This window comes from Gasterosteus aculeatus, chromosome 20, assembly GCF_964276395.1.
Source record: "Gasterosteus aculeatus chromosome 20, fGasAcu3.hap1.1, whole genome shotgun sequence".
Lineage (NCBI taxonomy): Eukaryota > Metazoa > Chordata > Actinopteri > Perciformes > Gasterosteidae > Gasterosteus > Gasterosteus aculeatus.
In genome coordinates, this window is record NC_135707.1 from 565,977 (window position 1) to 584,145 (window position 18,169).

Here is an 18,169-nt window from a genome sequence, read left to right on the forward strand (position 1 = left end):
GCTTACGTACCATGCTGTGAATGGATGGGGTCCAGCTTACATCCAGGACCTGGTCCAACCCGACATCCCGACCTCTGACCTCTCCGCTCTGCATGTGATAAACTGCTTGTTCCTCCTCACTGAGAGCAAAACACTCGACTAGATCTCCACTCTCTGCTGTCCTGCTCCTAAATGGTGGAAGGAGGTCTCTGAAGACATCAGGACCACAGAGAGCCTTCACATCTTCAGACTAAAGACACACCTCTTCAGACTCTACCTCCACTAACACACTAACTAACTGTAGCACTTACATTGGACTTATAATGGTTCTTATCTACAGCAAGTTGTACATTGGCTTATTTGATGAAATCACACTTTCTTGTTCTTTTGAGTTTGTATCGTTGAAATGTTCTGATTGTAAGTCGCTTTGGATAAATTACATGTAACGTACATCCACATATACACATAATGTGTACAGTGGCAGAGAAACATTTGGACACACCTTCTCATTTCATGTGTTATTCATTTCTTTCTACATTGTAGATTAATATTGAAGACATTAAAACATGTTTTAAAGAAAGTGGAGCGTGTTTTCTATGTTGGACATTCTGCTTTGGGCTTCCTTCAATTAGCTCCATGAGGGAATCACACAGAAGGTTCTCCAACAGTCTTGAAGGACTTCCAGAGGTTCTAAGCACTTGTTGTCCGCTTTGTCTTCACTCTGCTGTCCAACTCATCTCAAGTGGGTTTAGGGGGGTGATGGTGGAGGTCATGTGAAGCAGCACCTAAACCAGAAGAAACACAACGTGGGAGAACCAGCAACATGAGGAAGAAGGTGCTCTGCTCAGAGGAGACCAGAATGGAACTTCTTGGCCTCGATGTGAGACGCTGTGTGGAGGAAAGCCAACACCACCCGTCACCCTGAGCACACCACCCCAACAGGGAGCATGGTGGTGTAGCATCACGCTCCTCTTCAGCAGGAAGCCGTCACGAGGGGAAGATGGATGCAGCCAAATACCGGACAATCCTTGAGAACATGATGGTCTGCAGAAGGAGCTTCTTCCTCCAGCAGGACGATGACCCTCAACATGCAGACGGCTACGACGGGACGTTCCCAGCGGACCAGTCAAAGAACATCAATCCCATCAGAGTCTATGGTGAGATTTAAATGACTGTTCAGACGTCTCATCCAGTCTGACTCAACATTTCATCTGTAGGTGTGGAGACTTTCCTCCGAACACCAGCAGCTGCAGACAAAGGGGGCTACTTAACCGGCTTCTTGCTTCACATGGTTTGTACTTTGCGTTGATCAAATGAGGAAACAGTTTAAAACTGAAAGTTAAATCAGTTTATTTTTAAGGCCTGAGCCAATTTCGGTTTCCTCTTTAGACAATATTGTTAAAAAATGAACAAGTTAAACAAATCTAACTCCTACAAAGAATATCAAGAGAATCATGTTTTAATGTATTTCTGTACATAAACCACCGTCGTTCCACTGACGATTATTCACTTCTAATATGAGACACTCGTCTTTGGTGAAACCTCTTCAGATGAGACACTCGTCTTTGGTGAAACCTCTTCAGAGCGAGACAACACGCTGCTACGAGATCTCTACGTTTGTCCGTATAGTCCCATGATGCACCGCTGTGCCTCCTCAGTTGTCCTCGTCCTCGTGGGAACCGATGGTCATAGGTTGCGGTTGCGGCTGCAGCGCCTCCTGCTGGATGGACACCATGCCGGTCAGCAGGGCGTAGCTCAGCATGGCGCCCAGCGCCACCAGGGCCGACAGCACCTGCTTCCGGCGCTTGTTGGGGACGTGGTCAAAGTCGCCGCCTTCGGGCGCCGCCGCTGGCGAGCAGGACGTCTTTGGACCGAAGGTCTCTGGGAAAAGAAGAAAGGGGGAGGAAAGATTCACGTCAGCCGAAGCGAAAGTCCAACAAACGCGTCTTCATGTCAGCTCGTCGCGCGGCGGTGACCTCGCGCGGCGGTGACCTCACCGCGGCCGTCCTGGGGGAAGTAGAGCAGCAGGATGTTGCTGCAGAAGCTGCTCAGGTTGTCCAAGGACTTGAGGTGCTGCTGCAGTTTGCTGTTGGGCAGCTTGGACTTCAGGACGGGGGCCAAGTGGCCGAAGACGTAGGCGTCCAGAGAACAGGGTCTGCATAGTACACACACACACACACACACACACACACACACACACACACACACACACACACACACACACACACACACACACACACACACACACACACACAGGAGGAGGTATAGTACAAATATTAACCAGTATTTTAATACGTAAATATCTCCACTGTCTTAACTCTCATCTCATGCACAGTAGTAACATGACCGTTGCTACGGTAACGCCTTTGAGGATCAGCTCTGAACTCACGAGTCCCCGAAGAAGAACTTCTGTGAGCCGAGTCGCTGGGAGAGAAGATTGAGACACTCGACAGCGTCACGGTACAGCTGGAGAACAGACACAGGGTCACACGTTAGACACACACACACACACACACACACACACACACGGTGTGTGAGGAACGTGAGCTCGTGTTCGGTGACGCGTGGTGAAGAAGAACATTCACGTGGAGGCTCCAGGACCAGCTGCCTTCATGAGCTCAGACGGCTCAGAAAGGAACAAATGGGCGGTTAACCGCGCGTTTGACCTTTGACTCGTTTCCATTACCAGCGTTTTCCACTGGAGACACATTTTCCCTTTTGCTTGTAAACTTCTTCCAACCAACCTGAACACATGGAAACTATGAGGCTGTCCTCCTCACCTCCTTCTCCAGCTCCTCCCCGGCCTCCAGGCCCTCGTCTCCGCGCAGCAGACGCAGCTTCTCCAGCTGGCCGCGCTGCATGCGGCCGGGCAGGAAGAAGTTGAGGGGGAAGGGCATGTGGTCGGCGTACCAGCGGCGCGTCACGTCCACGTAGTTCTTGGGCTCCACCCAGAAGGTGTAGATCTAGGTCACACACAGAACCTGTCCTGAACACGTGTGTGTGTGTGTGTGTGTGTGTGTGTGTGTGTGCAGGGTGTGGGCAGTCACTCGCTGAGGGTCACTCACCAAAGCAGGTTTCAGCTTCTCCTCCAGCAGAGAGGTGAAGGCCAGGCTATCGGCGCCCTCTTTGGCCGAGAGGTCGTAGTCCGCGTTGTATTTCTGAAAAACACAGAAAGATCATAGAGCTGCGCATCGTAGATCGTAGCGCATTGTAGCGCTTGTGTAGCGCTTGTGTAGCTCTTGTGTAGCGCTTGTGTAGCTCTTGTGTAGCGCCTGTGTAGCGCCTGTGTAGCGCCTGTGTAGCGCCTGTGTAGCTCTTGTGTAGCGCTTGTGTAGCTCTTGTGTAGCTCTTGTGTAGCTCTTGTGTAGCGCTTGTGTAGCGCTTGTGTAGCTCTTGTGTAGCTCTTGTGTAGCTCTTGTGTGGCGCTCGTGTAGCGCTCGTGTAGCGCTCGTGTAGCGCTCGTGTAGCGCTCGTGTAGCGCTCGTGTAGCGCTCGTGTAGCGCTCGTGTAGCGCTCGTGTAGCTCTTGTGTAGCGCTCGTGTAGCGCTCGTGTAGCGCTCGTGTAGCTCTTGTGTAGCTCTTGTGTAGCGCTTGTGTAGCTCTTGTGTAGCGCTTGTGTAGCGCTCGTGTAGCGCTCGTGTAGCGCTTGTGTAGCTCTTGTGTAGCGCTTGTGTAGCGCTTGTGTAGCGCTAGGCGTTTTAGCTATTCAAGCTGTAGAGCAGCTCTAAACTAGGACACAGAAGATGTGGCAATGTGGAGAGGAGGCAACAAGGAGCTTCTACTCGGGGGCCTTTCATGGTTTTTACAACTGAGCTGCCGGAGGCGCTTCTTCAGCAGCTCCGACCAAAAGCAGCGCGAGGCAGAGAGCATGCTGGGTAATGTGTTCCAGCTGGCAGTCAGATAGACAGCAGGAAAGAGCTTTCGCAACTGGACACACACACACACACACAGACACACACGCAGACACACACACACACACACATGCAGACACACACGCAGACACACACACACACACACATGCAGACACACACGCAGACACACACACACACACACGCAGACACACACACACACACACGCAGACACACATGCAGACACACACACACACACACATGCAGACACACACGCAGACACACACACACACACACGCAGACACACACACACACACACGCAGACACACATGCAGACACACATGCAGACACACACACACACGCAGACACACATGCAGACACACACACACACACACATGCAGACACACACGCAGACACACACACACACACACGCAGACACACATGCAGACACACTCAGTGAAGGGGGTGGTTACCTGTTTTCTCAGGTGGATGATGATGTCAGAGGGTCTGGTCAAACTCTCTTTCTGATTGGTCCTCAGAGTAGGAAGTAAGCCTGAGAAAAACAAACAAAAAAAGATGAAGGGAACAACAAAAACAACAACAGTTGTTTGTTGTGTGGCGGTGCCTCACCGCTGGGACTCCTCCAGGGGTTAGACATCTTCCGGAGCTTCAGAGGAGCTCCTGCAAACTGAGCGTAGGCCTGCCGGGAGACAACAACAACAAAAAATAAAACCACAACAACAGATGAAACAACAACAACAACAGATAAGCAATAACAACACGGGATGAAGGCAGGTGGAACTATGGATAGAATCAAATTAAAAATAAACTGAAAATTAGTAATTACAACACAGTAGTGGCCAACCGCCCGACATTACCCAGAATGCACTGCTGCTCTGTGCGCAGATCAACACACCATGTTTAGCTGAGGTGTGATGCATCTACACAAGACCCTGAATCATCAGCCCACCGCCGCTGCAAAGGATTCTGGGAGCTCACACTACAAGCTGTCTCATCTTACAAGAGGATGGACAGTTTGTCCACATGAAGACATATAGAGAGACAGACGAAGTGACAGCAGTGAGTGTAGCTCCGCCTCGCGGACATTTGAGGGATTAAACGTCTCTTAGTGACACATGTACGACATACTTGTGTACTTTCACTGCCGATACTCTCAAATGAAGCCTGTCATAGTTTGTACTTCCACTTTTAGTGGATCGATTTATTTTTGCAGCTCAATTTGCGGTAAGCACGTTGCCTGTGATCATAACACCTTTATAGGCCTTGAACAGTGAGAAATAATAAATAATGAGAATATTCCGTTTAATCCATACAGAAGCCATCTGATCGAACACTCTGACGTCACCGGCGTCACTTTAAAACGTGTCGTGTCGGTTAACCGTCCGTCCGTCGTTCATTGAGCCGTAGCATGCTAACGCTAGCAGCAGCTGCCGGGTGATTTATCCGGTGTTTCCGGTTGTGAATGAAGCCGTTTGGGACGGACACTCACCAGGACCACCAGGCAGTCGGTGCTGACGGACGGGAGACCCCAGTCTCCTTCCCAGCAAAACAACTCGTCGGGCGCCGCCATCTTCAGCCGGGACCGTGACCTCTGACACCGGAAGAGAAGCCGGAGGTGCGGACGAGGCCGCCGGAATGTATCGTATCTACTTCCTGTTTTTGTTACCGTCACTAAATGAAAACAAGACCTCTCACATACTCCGAATTACTATTTATATTAAAAGTACTTACTGAAATATAATAAAATAAATTACAAAAAGGTATTTACACTTTATTATTAAAAAAAACCCCGGAGTGTTAAAATGAAATAAGAAACATTCTGTGCATTTTATAGTTTAAACGACCAGACAAAATGCCACTTATGCACTTATAGACATTCACAAGACTACACGTCCCAGGGAGCATTGCTTTACAAATTGACCAATCAGAGAGCTCCAGGCTTTCAGCTCCGAAATTATTACATTGTCATTATTCTGGGCGTTGGTGGTGATGGTGATGTCTGTTGTTGGTTTGTGGATGTTTCAAAGCTTCTAGCTTGCTTTTTTTGTCTGTTGCCATCTTGTTTTTCATGCAACAGGAAGTGGACATAGACCGAGGAGGCCGAGGAGACCTGTCAATCAGAGTGTAGCCCCGCCCTAAAGCGTCCCCTGCTTTATGGTCTGTTTGACTCTAAATGGACCATCATTTACTAAATGAACATCATGTTGTGTTGAAGAAGACTTGAAACTAGAGACTGAGACCATAAATGCACATTTACAATGTTTACTGAGGGAATAAATCAAGAGAGAAGAAGAGTAATTTCCTCATAGACGTCTATGGGAGCAGAGGAGTCGCCCCCTGCTGGTCACTACAGAGAAGTAGAGTCATTTCCTCATAGACGTCTATGGGAGCAGAGGAGTCGCCCCCTGCTGGTCACTACAGAGAAGTAGAGTCATTTCCTCATAGACGTCTATGGGAGCAGAGGAGTCGCCCCCTGCTGGTCACTACAGAGAAGTAGAGTCATTTCCTCATAGACGTCTATGGGAGCAGAGGAGTCGCCCCCTGCTGGTCACTACAGGGAAGTAGAGTCATTTCCTCATAGACGTCTATGGGAGCAGAGGAGTCGCCCCCTGCTGGTCACTACAGAGAAGTAGAGTCATTTCCTCATAGACGTCTATGGGAGCAGAGGAGTCGCCCCCTGCTGGTCACTACAGAGAAGTAGAGTCATTTCCTCATAGACGTCTATGGGAGCAGAGGAGTCGCCCCCTGCTGGTCACTACAGAGAAGTAGAGTCATTTCCTCATAGACGTCTATGGGAGCAGAAGAGTCGCCCCCTGCTGGTCACTACAGAGAATGCAATTTCATTATTACATTACAGGTCATTTAGCTGACGCTTTTATCCAAAGCGACTTCACTTTTTTTGCCCGGGGAGCAATTTGGGGTTATGTGTCTTGCTCAGGGACACTTCGACACGGGACATGGAGCTGCCGGGGCTTGAACCGCCAACCTTGTTGGCTTTTTGAATCTTCTTCACTTTGTTTGTATTTCGGAAAATAAGTCAACAAGCAGCCAAATGAGCAAAAACATGTTTGTTTTGCTCTGTGATCACAGCGGTTTAACGACGTGCGGCTAAAGACGCTTAACGTTTATGTCAGTGGTTCCCAATGCTCGCTGGTACGAATACTTTGTGTTCCCTGATAGCTAAACATGTGGTTGTTTTGCAAGAACTTAAAAGCTGATGTTTACAAAAGTCAAATGTATATTATGATCTATATTTTGACAGATCCAGCCGAATATGAATGGTAAATTATTTACGTTAGCAAAATCACAATGAAAGCGATACGCACATTAAGCTAATGTCACCACATAACTGATCTGTATCCGTTTGAAGTATTCCAAGAGGTAGTAGTACACACAGAGGAGTATCAGCAATATTTATAAGACACGTGTTTGGATCCAGAAGCATTCGATATTAAATGTTTTGTGACTGAATAGTTATGATGTTATAATAACATGTTCAGAGGTCATGTGACCTCAGCCTCAAGCAACTACAGAGCTGTAGATGATGGAGTCGTCCTCCACCTTCACGGGTCTGCAAACAAACAAACAAGTAAACAAAGATGTTGAGTCAGTCAGAGAGACTCATTGTCTCTGATGCCCTTAATAATGATGACCACAATAACACTAATGATGATAATAATTATACAGGTGTACCTGTCCTGGCCTCCTCTGGCCTTGAACTGGATGTGGGCGTAGCTGACGTCTTCTTCCTGCTGCTGAGCTCCTTTCACCTGCATGTATGATTCTAATTATTATGCAAACTAAAGTACCTCCTTCAGCTACACATACAAATACATATTTGTACACATACATGTATATAATTACATATATATGTAACCGTTGTATTAATTAAAACAAAATGAGCACAAAAGGAAATGATCATAAGATACTTAATGATCAATGAGTCACCTCTGGTCCCGCCTCCCCTCTCACAGCTGACTGATTCTTCCTAAAAACACAACGATAAGAGCAAGATGACATCATGAAGTCCATGTGTATATATGTGAACGTCTAAATGGCAGTAACTCAATCAAAGTTGTCACGTAATTGTGTAGAAGACACAATATTTCCGACACAGATGTAGTGGTGTAGAAGTAAATATTCAAGTACTTCTAAAATGTACTAGTTAGAGTAGTTAGAGTAAAAGTAACTTATGAACCGAGAACAGGGACATCAACGGCAGAAGATAATACTACAAAGATATATAAAAATACAACATGTGTATATTTGGAGAATGAGGGGCGTGTCGTACTTCCTGATGATGGCGAGGACCACGATGACGAAGCAGAGGAGCATCAGGACAGAAGACACCACGCTGACTATTAGAGACACCTGAACGCCTCCTGAAACACAGCAGTCTGTGAGGAGACTCTCAATCCCCACGGTCAGCTTTTCAAAATAAGACTCCACCCGATGCGGGATGACCGTGAATTCCTGTTAACAGCATTTAAAATGACTGTTACCTGTCAGGTACCTGGCCAGGTACTCCACAAAACAACTAACCTTCCTCTTCAGCCTCCACGTGCACACTAAACGCTTTAGAGAACGAGCTGACGTCGTTCTTTAAACGACAGGTGTAATTCCCAGAATCCCCTGCAGTCAGAGCGGCAAGGTGGAGGGAGGGGCCAGTGTGTTTGAGGGCGTGGCCATCTCTGAGCCAGGTGACCTCCAGCTGGTGGAAAGTGCACTTTGTAGTGCACTTCAGTGTGACGGCTTCACCTCTTTTAAACGCTCTGTGGGTGGAGCTGTGCACCTCCATCTGAGCTCCGTCTGAAATACATTTTAAATGCTTTGATACATGAACACCGCTGGTGCTCATTGGATGGAACCGATGATGATGTAACCGGTTCAAACCCCATTATCATTAGAGTTTCTAATGATTCCAGTGATTTGCTTTTTAACTTTGTTTAAGAAATACATGAATTCGTGAATGCTGATCTGAGACTCCTGACAACCAATGGTCTTTATTCTTTATCTTAGCTCAGTGACCACTATTATTACTTCAACATTATTATCTCTGGTTTCTAGTCTTAATACATTTATTTGGCAGTAATCAGAATGAAATCATATGAAACTTGGTTTAGATTTAAGAGATTTAAGAGTGAGGAGACTCATCATCTGAGTCTCAAACTTCTGATCAAAGTGACTTATAGACGTTTTACTACGTTACTGTTCTGAGATCAGATCCCAGAGACCAAAAACATTTAGCATCTTCCATCCACTTAACCTTCACAAATAAGAAAAAAGAAGGCGTGTTCTTCCCAAAGCTCTCGATCATCTCGTCAACCTGTGTGAGGTCCTTCTTACCAACGACCTCCTGAGGAGGTTGTAAGCTGCGGTAGCTTCGGATACATCAGAAGTTATCAAACGAAAAGGAGAAGCGTTGATGCCCATTCATATGTGCGTTGGATGATCTTACCAGACACTCTGACTGTCGCTCCTGATCGGCCAGTATAATGATTTGCTGCATCATTCGCTTCCATTCTAAAGCGAAACGTCCCATTGTCTCCGTCCTGCACACCTGTGATCTGTAAGCTGCAGTTTCCCGTCTTGTCTCCCAGGTAATGGTAACGAGGGTTGTTGACCCTTTTATTTTGTAATTCACTGTCGTACACAGACGGAGTCGTGAGTTGACAGATTTCATGGTTCTGGCACCAAACGACTCTGATGATCTCGACCAGAACCTGTTTTCCGTCTGTATTGACAGACTGTGGAGTAAAGGAGCAGAGGATTGTGAGAGTGGATCCTTTAACAGCACAAAGTGGATGCTGGTAGTCCACCGTCGGCCCCTGACCCACGGCACCTGAGACAACACAAGGTCACACAAAATCAACTGAGTTCAGTGTCTCTGATTGTCTCTGTCGTAGTAAACTGAGGCCTGACCAGATGCTTCATCTCATGTTACAGGACAACAAATACCGATTAGCTTGTGCGAGTGAGAGAGCGCCGGTCTCACCTGTCAGGAGAAGCAAAACGCAACACACAACCTTTTTGTCCCCATCCGCCATCCTTTTCCCTTTGAGGACCGACTGTGAATCAGTCCAAGCGAATGTCTCCAGTCGCTTCCTCATTTCTTTCACCTTTCCCCCAAACTTCTCTTTCAACATCATCTTTGAACCACGTGTCTGTTTTGCGTCAGCTGTGTTTGTCCTGGAACTTCCCTAAAAACAGTCACTTTCTGAGAAACCCAAAGAGATCAAACAACAACCCCTCCAATGCTTGCCAATCTCATTCTAAAACTATTGGAATCTTATCTGTTCTCAACGTTTCTATTACTCTGATACCAGTGGTACCAGTGGTTGGATGGTCAGCTGGTCTATATGTGGTACCAGTGGTTGGATGGTCAGCTGGTCTATATGTGGTACCAGTGGCTGGATGGTCAGCTGGTCTATATGTGGTACCAGTGGTTGAATGGTCAGCTGGTCTATATGTGGTACCAGTGGTTGAATGGTCAGCTGGTCTATATGTGGTACCAGTGGTTGGATGGTCAGCTGGTCTATATGTGTTACCAGTGGTTGAATGGTCAGCTGGTCTATATGTGGTACCAGTGGTTGGATGGTCAGCTGGTCTATATGTGGTACCAGTGGTTGGATGGTCAGCTGGTCTATATGTGGTACCAGTGGTTGAATGGTCAGCTGGTCTATATGTGGTACCAGTGGTTGAATGGTCAGCTGGTCTATATGTGGTACCAGTGGTTGGATGGTCAGCTGGTCTATATGTGTTACCAGTGGTTGGATGGTCAGCTGGTCTATATGTGGTACCAGTGGTTGGATGGTCAGCTGGTCTATATGTGGTACCAGTGGTTGGATGGTCAGCTGGTCTATATGTGGTACCAGTGGTTGGATGGTCAGCTGGTCTATATGTGTTACCAGTGGTTGGATGGTCAGCTGGTCTATATGTGGTACCAGTGGTTGGATGGTCAGCTGGTCTATATGTGGTACCAGTGGTTGGATGGTCAGCTGGTCTATATGTGGTACCAGTGGTTGGATGGTCAGCTGGTCTATATGTGGTACCAGTGGTTGGATGGTCAGCTGGTCTATATGTGTTACCAGTGGTTGGATGGTCAGCTGGTCTATATGTGGTACCAGTGGTTGGATGGTCAGCTGGTCTATATGTGGTACCAGTGGTTGGATGGTCAGCTGGTCTATATGTGGTACCAGTGGTTGGATGGTCAGCTGATCTATATGTGGTACCAGTGGTTGGATGGTCAGCTGGTCTATATGTGGTACCAGTGGTTGGATGGTCAGCTGGTCTATATGTGGTACCAGTGGTTGGATGGTCAGCTGGTCTATATGTGGTACCAGTGGTTGGATGGTCAGCTGGTCTATATGTGGTACCAGTGGTTGGATGGTCAGCTGGTCTATATGTGGTACCAGTGGTTGGATGGTCAGCTGGTCTATATGTGGTACCAGTGGTTGGATGGTCAGCTGGTCTATATGTGGTACCAGTAAGTTGAAATACAAACCTCTTTGCAGAGGTTTGTATTGGGAAAAGCAGATTTCACCAATTGGGCTGGACGAAGTACTCTGTGTCATGATCCGGATTCCTCCTTGTTTTGTTTTTCCACACACACACACACACACACACACACACACACACACACACACACACACACACACACACACACACACACACACACACACACACACACACACGCACACCCAGCTGATACTCATTAACACACCTCCTCATTCCCATTCATGCTTTCACTCGCCCTAAACGCCCACAGCCGCTTTCCATAGCAATCAACTCTCACACTGATTCTCAACTCACCTGTTTCTGCTCACTGCTTAATTTGTTTGTCTATTTCTAACCACCGTTTCTCTACTCCCCTGTCAGACTGTTGTTGAACGCTGAGCTGTTGCCTTGTCCTTGTGTTACCAATCCAGCGTTGTCTTTTTCGAGATCTACTGTAAGTCTTGTCCCGGACTGCGTCTGCTGACGGCAGCCCCCTTAGTTTGAGTTTGGGAAGAATAAAAGACATTTTTCCGCACCTCTGCATCTGTGTCCTCTGTTCTCCACGTAACACTCTGACCCTTTACGGCAGTGACGGTACGAATAACACACCTTATTGGTGGAAAGTGCTCCATGTGCACTGACTGTCCTGTTAAACTGGTTTCAAGTCTCACTGATCCCACTGCGCCCACACCTGGACTCATTCACACACACACAGGTGAGAGCAAACTCTTCTACTATTGCCAACAGTACTACCAGTACTACTATTATGTCTTACGTTAAATTTTAATTCAATTAATTTTATTTTGTAAAGCCCAAAATCGCAAATTACAAATTTGCCTCAGGGGGCTTTACAAAATGAATGAAAACCGTTCCACGGGGAAACAAGGGAAGAAAGCTTAGTGAGAACAAGAGGAGAACCCGTCTCCTGATGGACAGACTACATGGACGGGTGTTGAAATCCAAAAAGCTGATTTAGTTATTACTCTATAGTTTTTTTCATGGTGATGTGATTTTTAACAGTGTCCTTTGTTTTAAGTTCTTTAATGATCATGTCATCTTGAGTCTTCATGTAATTACATAATTGTCGATTTCATTTATGTTGTTGGTAGAAACACACAATAGACACTGCATAAATAACACAGAGCATCTGCTCAAGAGAGACTTTCCACCAGGGAAGGTCTCTGAAGGACCAACACTACAGTCAGTTAAAGACTGAGGTCTTTGTCACTGGAGGGAAACAAGTGAAGTAAAAAGACCACCTCCTCTCTCCTCGTACGGAGGGCCACAGAATCTCTGTGGTCGCTTAGTTTCTCTTTAAAGTTGCATCTTTTTAATCTTTAATGTATCTTTGTGTCTTCGAGCTACTTTGAAGTTGCTTTCTGCCTATTTGTGGTTATTTTGTAGGTAGAGTTACATTTTTATTTGGCTTTTATCGAGAGCAACTTAAAATAAGTGAACTCAAGGAAGAGTACGGAACCAGAAAAACAAGAATAAAGTAAGGAGGACGGGAGGAGGAGGGTGAGAGGAGCAACGTTGATACGGGACCATCGATCAGCGTCCATGTACCCTCATTGTTATGACTCATAGCATCTTCAGAGTTATGATACAGACATTAACAAGTGTGAAAGAACAAAAAGCCAAATGGTGGCAATCCTTGAGATGAATTTGAACATGTGGAACCAGTAGCTGTGGACAACTGGATCCACCGGTCTTCCCGGTTGCTGTTAGTCCTACAAGCAGAGGTATGGCGGGGGCAGGGAGACGCATAGAGACCAAAGGGTATTAGATGTTATCTGAAGTCATTATGACCACAAAGATGTGTTTTCACATTCTTCACGTGTTAATCACATTAAGGAACACTCGTCCTTCTGTTTATCACAAACATTATGTCTCTTGCAGTATCGTCTCCTCATGATGTCCGTCTCCTGCTGAAATGAAGACAATGCGAGAGCTGAAATTCAGTCCTGTAAAAGTACTGATGCAAAACACAGAGTTCAGTTCTACGACAGCTGGGCAGAAAACTACGAGAAGGTCTGTGTACTACCTGTTCAGGTACTCTGTATACTATGTGATGCCCTGAGAGGCGCCGCCGCTCTCACCGGGGCAGTTCGAGCGGTGCGAGGACACCAGGTTCAAATATAAACAAAAGGTTGTATTCACGTTCTCCGGAAACAAAAACAGTCGTCCAAACAGGGTAACTCAGGCTCCGGTGGATCGGCGCCAGTCCACCTTAAACAATGTCCCGTCTTCAGAGGGGGATCATGAATCCAACTCACGAGAATATACAGTCTTCCTCCACGATATCCTCCTACGGCGGTCTGGTCTTCTGCAGCGAGCCCAACCTGCAGATCGTCTCTCTAACCCCAGGAACCAGCCGCTCGTGACATCACAACTACCTGTTCAGGTACAGGTGTTCACTTAAGCCTCCCATCTATCTGAACCAGGACACGAGCCTGATGTGCTACCGAGCTCCACACCTGGCCGTGGACTTCCTGTCCAGCAGCTTCTCGGGGAGTCGAGGAGCCGCTCGTGTTCTGGACGTGGCCTGTGGGTCCGGGTTGGTCGCTATGCTGGTGAGCCTTTCATCCATTCATCTTCTACACCCCTTGTCCTCGTGGGGGAATGGGGTCAATCCCAGCTAACATCAGATGGTTGAACTGGACCAGTAGGAGCCTAAAAAAACTTCTAACACAGTAAACTTTGCATTTAGGGGACGTGCTCAGTGCGCTCTGGTGATTGTGTTGCTTGTTAGCAGAATAAACCATTACATTACACCATGAAATTAGCCATGGAAGGTCATCAGGTCATGTCTGGTCACTACGTCACAAGTCCCTCACTTCTTCTTCTTCTGGTATATTTAGATGGTTAAACCGAACCAATGTCGTCCCAGTAGACGCTGCTAAAGTTCTGTACGGACCGACGATAGGACCAGAACCTCATTTTGTAGAGGTTTAGGAGCTAATGTTGGTTGTCTTTGTCTTCTGGTGCTTCTAGATGTTAGAACTGGGCTTCAAGCACTTTGTGGGAGTGGACGGCAGTCAAGGTATGCTGGACCAAGCTGCTAAGACCGGGATCTACGAGGAGCTCAGACTGGCCTTACTGGGAGCAGAGCCACTGCCAGCAAAGATTGGTACACCACACACTCACACTGCATACACACTTACTGTACCTGTATATATGTGTTGGTAAGTGAGAATGAGTTATGCTCCAACAGGCACTGAGGCCACCTAAGGGGTCCTTGTTTTAGGAGTCAAGCGGGAGACGTTTTCACACGCTAGGGAGAAGTAAGAAAAGAGAGAACCAAAGTTTACCCGTAACTTGGCGGACTTCTTACCTGTTTAACGGAGGAATAAAGCGTTTCTTAAAAACTAACGTCAGTAAGTTAACACACAAACACAAAGGAATAATCCCAGATGATGAAGGATGCGGCATAACCATTTCAGTTATATAGAAGGCGGAGCCACAGATCAGTTGCAGGACAAAAAGGGCGGGGCCACAGATCAGTTCCATGTATAATAAGGGCGGGGCCACAGATCCGTTCCATGTGTAATGAGGGCGGGGCCACAGATCAGTTGCAGGGCAAAAAGGGCGGGGCCACAGATCCGTTCCATGTATAATGAGATCAGATCAGTTTCATGTGTAAAGAGGGCGTCGCCACAGATCAGGCCCAGGACAAGGAGGAAGATACTAACCCATGAAAACCTTCTTGATTGGTGGAACCTTAACAGGGCTCCTCCTCCTCCTCCTGGTTTCAGGTGCGTTTGATGTGGTGATCATGGTTGGCGCTCTGGATCCGGGTTTTGCACCAGTCAGTGTTGTGAGGGAGCTCTGCCAGGCCGCCAAACCAGGTCAGAGTCGGACCTGATGTGGATCTCTCATACTGAATGCTCAGTACAGAACTCCCTGTGAGTGAACACGCTGTGTGTTGGTCTGCAGGTGGTTTGGTCTGCATGTCGAGAGGCGACCACAGTGGACCAGCAGGACGTGAATACAAGAAGGATCTGGAGGCAGAGCTGCAGCTGATGGAGGAGGAGGACCTGGAGGAGGTGGAGTCCAGTAGGACTCAAACGCACCAACAGATACATGAAGGACCCTCATCTGAAGCCAGAGGAGATCCAGCAGCTGCAGCTGGAGGAGTGTTACCTAAGTGGGACTGCTTATCTCTACAAGAAGCACAGCCGTTAAAGCAAAGGCTCAATCAGAGAGCTGAGGTAGCCCATGGCTTTAGATATGAAAACATAATACAATATAGAGAAATGCTGTGGAAAAATATTGTTCTGTGTAGGTTATTTTGTGGTTGTAGTTTAAATTTGGTCTATTTTGAGTGTGTTTACAATTTTAATCTTAAATGCAAAATGGTAGAAGCTTGATTAGATATCAGGGGTATAATGAAATCTTAGAACTCAGTTGGGGCTTTTGGGATAATAAGTTACTCATTGGTGCAGGAGGGTTGATCTAGAACGGGGGTCTCAAACTCATTTCAGGTTTGGGCCAGATGCAGCCCCCGACCGAACGCCAGCTAGACCATCACGGTCGGCGGGGGGGGCTGACGGCGCTGACGGTCCGACCGGCGAAAGGTACGGTCGCGCTGACGGTACGCCAAAGTCGGCCGAACCCCCCCGCTGGCGGGCCGGAGTTTGAGACCCCTGATCTAGAAGGGTTTTTATTGAATACAGGACCAAAGGTTTTCTCGTGTGAACGACTAGAGTCGCTCAAGGGGGGAATGTTTCTTCATGTTCACTCACGTTACGCAAGGAGACACAACGCGAGGGTCTGACAACCAGACTGAGTTAGTCCAGCATCAACAAGCAGGTCGAGGGGCAGGTGAAGGACAAGGAGAAGGACAGTGGGACGACACCAACAGGAGGAGAGTCACGCCAAAGACATGTATAAACTAATGTGTTGTATCATCACCTCGTTGGTGTCTTTCCTCTGAACTGAAGGATCTCCAGCGTGTTCTATGGGTGTGTGTTACTGAGACTTCCTGGTCTGTGAGGATGTGTGGGTCCTGGTCTGTGAGGATGTGTGGGTCCTGGTCTGTGAGGATGTGTGGGTCCTGGTCTGTGAGGATGTGTGGGTCCTGGTCTGTGAGGATGTGTGGGTCCTGGTCTGTGAGGATGTGTGGGTCCTCATCTCCTGGTCTGTGAGGATGTGTGGGTCCTGGTCTGTGAGGATGTGTGGGTCCTGGTCTGTGAGGATGTGTGGGTCCTGGTCTGTGAGGATGTGTGGGTCCTGGTCTGTGAGGATGTGTGGGTCCTGGTCTGTGAGGATGTGTGGGTCCTGGTCTGTGAGGATGTGTGGGTCCTGCTCTGTGAGGATGTGTGGGTCCTGGTCTGTGAGGATGTGTGGGTCCTGGTCTGTGAGGATGTGTGGGTCCTCATCTCCTGGTCTGTGAGGATGTGTGGGTCCTGGTCTGTGAGGATGTGTGGGTCCTCATCTCCTGGTCTGTGAGGATGTGTGGGTCATGGTCTGTGAGGATGTGTGGGTCCTGGTCTGTGAGGATGTGTGGGTCCTGGTCTGTGAGGATGTGTGGGTCCTCATCTCCTGGTCTGTGAGGATGTGTGGGTCCTGGTCTGTGAGGATGTGTGGGTCCTGGTCTGTGAGGATGTGTGGGTCCTGGTCTGTGAGGATGTGTGGGTCCTGGTCTGTGAGGATGTGTGGGTCCTGGTCTGTGAGGATGTGTGGGTCCTGCTCTGTGAGGATGTGTGGGTCCTGGTCTGTGAGGATGTGTGGGTCCTGGTCTGTGAGGATGTGTGGGTCCTCATCTCCTGGTCTGTGAGGATGTGTGGGTCCTGGTCTGTGAGGATGTGTGGGTCCTCATCTCCTGGTCTGTGAGGATGTGTGGGTCATGGTCTGTGAGGATGTGTGGGTCCTGGTCTGTGAGGATGTGTGGGTCCTGGTCTGTGAGGATGTGTGGGTCCTGGTCTGTGAGGATGTGTGGGTCCTCATCTCCAGTCAGAGGGATACAGTCGGCGACAGGCACCACATTTTGTGGGGCAGGTGCTCAAACCCAAACAAAAGGGCATCCATCGCACAGTAGGATTTATTCACCGTCCTTCTGCTTTTTGGCTTTATGCTGCAAATTATGTAAATGAGATGAATGAAAGTTAATAATAATCAAAAGCTGACAATACACACACATTGTTGTACTCTTTTCGTTGAAGCATAAGCAGAATTACACTAATAATATACCACAATATACCTCACCGACTGTCATGTAGCTCCACTTAAGACCTACGTTTCATTTCATTAATGATTCTCAATAAAGTTAGAAACAAAGACACGTACCCCCATTTGAGAACCACTGACTTAGACAATCCAAAGTTAATATGAATTAAAACACAACAACACTAAAACAACAGGAATCGTAGATCATAAATAATAAAGGCGAACATCTGAAAACATATAAACATCATTTAAATCCATCCAGCCGTTTGTTATGCAAGTCGTGCAAATGTACGTCAGTGCGTATAAAGACAATCTGCTATTTTTTATCTCACAATTTGGTGACGCGAGGCAGGGGGCGGGGCTTTCTCCTCCGCGAGGACCATTGCACTGAGGAGGACAACGCGGTGACCTCCCACTCTGATGACTTTTCTGTCAACCGAAAGGTTCACGTTATTGAGGTTTCGTAAGGTCGACGTTTTATCTTTTTAAGTTTTGTAAAAAATAAGTAATTACACTCGCACATTGAAAGCTTTAACCAAAATCTATCCTCGAATTATATTTATTATTTTTTCATTTAAACAATGACTTATTAACATGAAAAATGAAGCTGTCAGTACAGCTTGGAGAAATCAACAGAATATCATTAATTATATATT

At 47.4% G+C, this 18,169-nt stretch overlaps 3 protein-coding genes and 1 long non-coding RNA gene across 6 annotated transcripts; 2 read left to right on the forward strand and 2 right to left on the reverse strand.

Annotated features, from left to right (window-relative positions):
• Window positions 1–1,312: 1,312 nt before the first annotated feature.
• Window positions 1,313–5,554, reverse strand: mtx1a (metaxin 1a). Of its 2 annotated transcripts, XR_013453567.1 has the most exons (9): window positions 5,338–5,554; window positions 4,458–4,527; window positions 4,301–4,380; window positions 3,045–3,137; window positions 2,760–2,942; window positions 2,369–2,445; window positions 1,977–2,134; window positions 1,555–1,860; window positions 1,313–1,521 (listed from the first exon to the last, which is right to left on the reverse strand). XR_013453567.1 is itself a non-coding variant. In XM_040164425.2 (8 exons), the coding sequence occupies exons 1-8, from the start codon at window positions 5,416–5,418 to the stop codon at window positions 1,634–1,636; spliced, it is 969 nt and encodes a 322-aa protein (XP_040020359.2). In that variant the 5' UTR covers window positions 5,419–5,554; the 3' UTR covers window positions 1,313–1,633. The 2 variants fall into 2 exon arrangements, 1 of the variants encoding a protein (XP_040020359.2); XM_040164425.2 differs by having other exon boundaries at window positions 1,313–1,860.
• A 44-nt stretch (window positions 5,555–5,598) lies between these two features.
• LOC120811023 (uncharacterized) lies at window positions 5,599–10,145 on the reverse strand. Of its 2 annotated transcripts, XM_040166100.2 has the most exons (7): window positions 9,844–10,145; window positions 9,307–9,690; window positions 8,391–8,657; window positions 8,140–8,230; window positions 7,797–7,836; window positions 7,542–7,618; window positions 5,599–7,419 (listed from the first exon to the last, which is right to left on the reverse strand). In XM_040166100.2, exons 1-7 carry the CDS (start codon window positions 9,995–9,997, stop codon window positions 7,368–7,370), a joined length of 1,065 nt encoding a protein of 354 aa, XP_040022034.2. In that variant the 5' UTR covers window positions 9,998–10,145; the 3' UTR covers window positions 5,599–7,367. The 2 variants fall into 2 exon arrangements, with proteins under 2 accessions (XP_040022034.2, XP_040022035.2); XM_040166101.2 differs by lacking the exon at window positions 8,391–8,657.
• Window positions 10,146–13,238: 3,093 nt separating this feature from the next.
• LOC120811024 (methyltransferase-like protein 27) lies at window positions 13,239–16,306 on the forward strand. Its single transcript, XM_078094262.1, has 5 exons — window positions 13,239–13,376; window positions 13,790–13,918; window positions 14,340–14,475; window positions 15,101–15,193; window positions 15,282–16,306. The coding sequence occupies exons 2-5, from the start codon at window positions 13,802–13,804 to the stop codon at window positions 15,713–15,715; spliced, it is 780 nt and encodes a 259-aa protein (XP_077950388.1). The 5' UTR covers window positions 13,239–13,376; window positions 13,790–13,801; the 3' UTR covers window positions 15,716–16,306.
• Window positions 16,307–17,040: 734 nt separating this feature from the next.
• On the forward strand, window positions 17,041–17,480 carry LOC144389475 (uncharacterized). Its single transcript, XR_013453568.1, has 2 exons — window positions 17,041–17,172; window positions 17,301–17,480. It is a non-coding gene; the product is annotated as an uncharacterized LOC144389475 (long non-coding RNA).
• Window positions 17,481–18,169: the final 689 nt, after the last annotated feature.

Excerpts from the sequence above, each read along its gene's own strand:
- mtx1a (XM_040164425.2), bottom strand. The coding sequence starts at position 5,418 with ATGGCGGCGCCCGACGAGTTGTTTTGCTGGGAAGGAGACTGGGGTCTC. Across the intron at positions 2,943-3,044 it reads AGAAGCTGAAACCTGCTTTG|ATCTACACCTTCTGGGTGGA; the intron begins GTGAGTGACCCT and ends TGTGTGACCTAG. Across the intron at positions 2,135-2,368 it reads AAGTTCTTCTTCGGGGACTC|ACCCTGTTCTCTGGACGCCT; the intron begins GTGAGTTCAGAG and ends TGTACTATGCAG.
- LOC120811023 (XM_040166100.2), bottom strand. The coding sequence starts at position 9,997 with ATGATGTTGAAAGAGAAGTTTGGGGGAAAGGTGAAAGAAATGAGGAAG. Across the intron at positions 8,658-9,306 it reads AGCGACAGTCAGAGTGTCTG|ACGGAGCTCAGATGGAGGTG; the intron begins GTAAGATCATCC and ends AATGTATTTCAG. Across the intron at positions 7,837-8,139 it reads GTCCTCGCCATCATCAGGAA|GAAGAATCAGTCAGCTGTGA; the intron begins GTACGACACGCC and ends TTGTGTTTTTAG.
- LOC120811024 (XM_078094262.1), top strand. The coding sequence starts at position 13,802 with ATGTGCTACCGAGCTCCACACCTGGCCGTGGACTTCCTGTCCAGCAGC. Across the intron at positions 14,476-15,100 it reads GCCACTGCCAGCAAAGATTG|GTGCGTTTGATGTGGTGATC; the intron begins GTACACCACACA and ends TCCTGGTTTCAG. Across the intron at positions 15,194-15,281 it reads CTGCCAGGCCGCCAAACCAG|GTGGTTTGGTCTGCATGTCG; the intron begins GTCAGAGTCGGA and ends GTTGGTCTGCAG.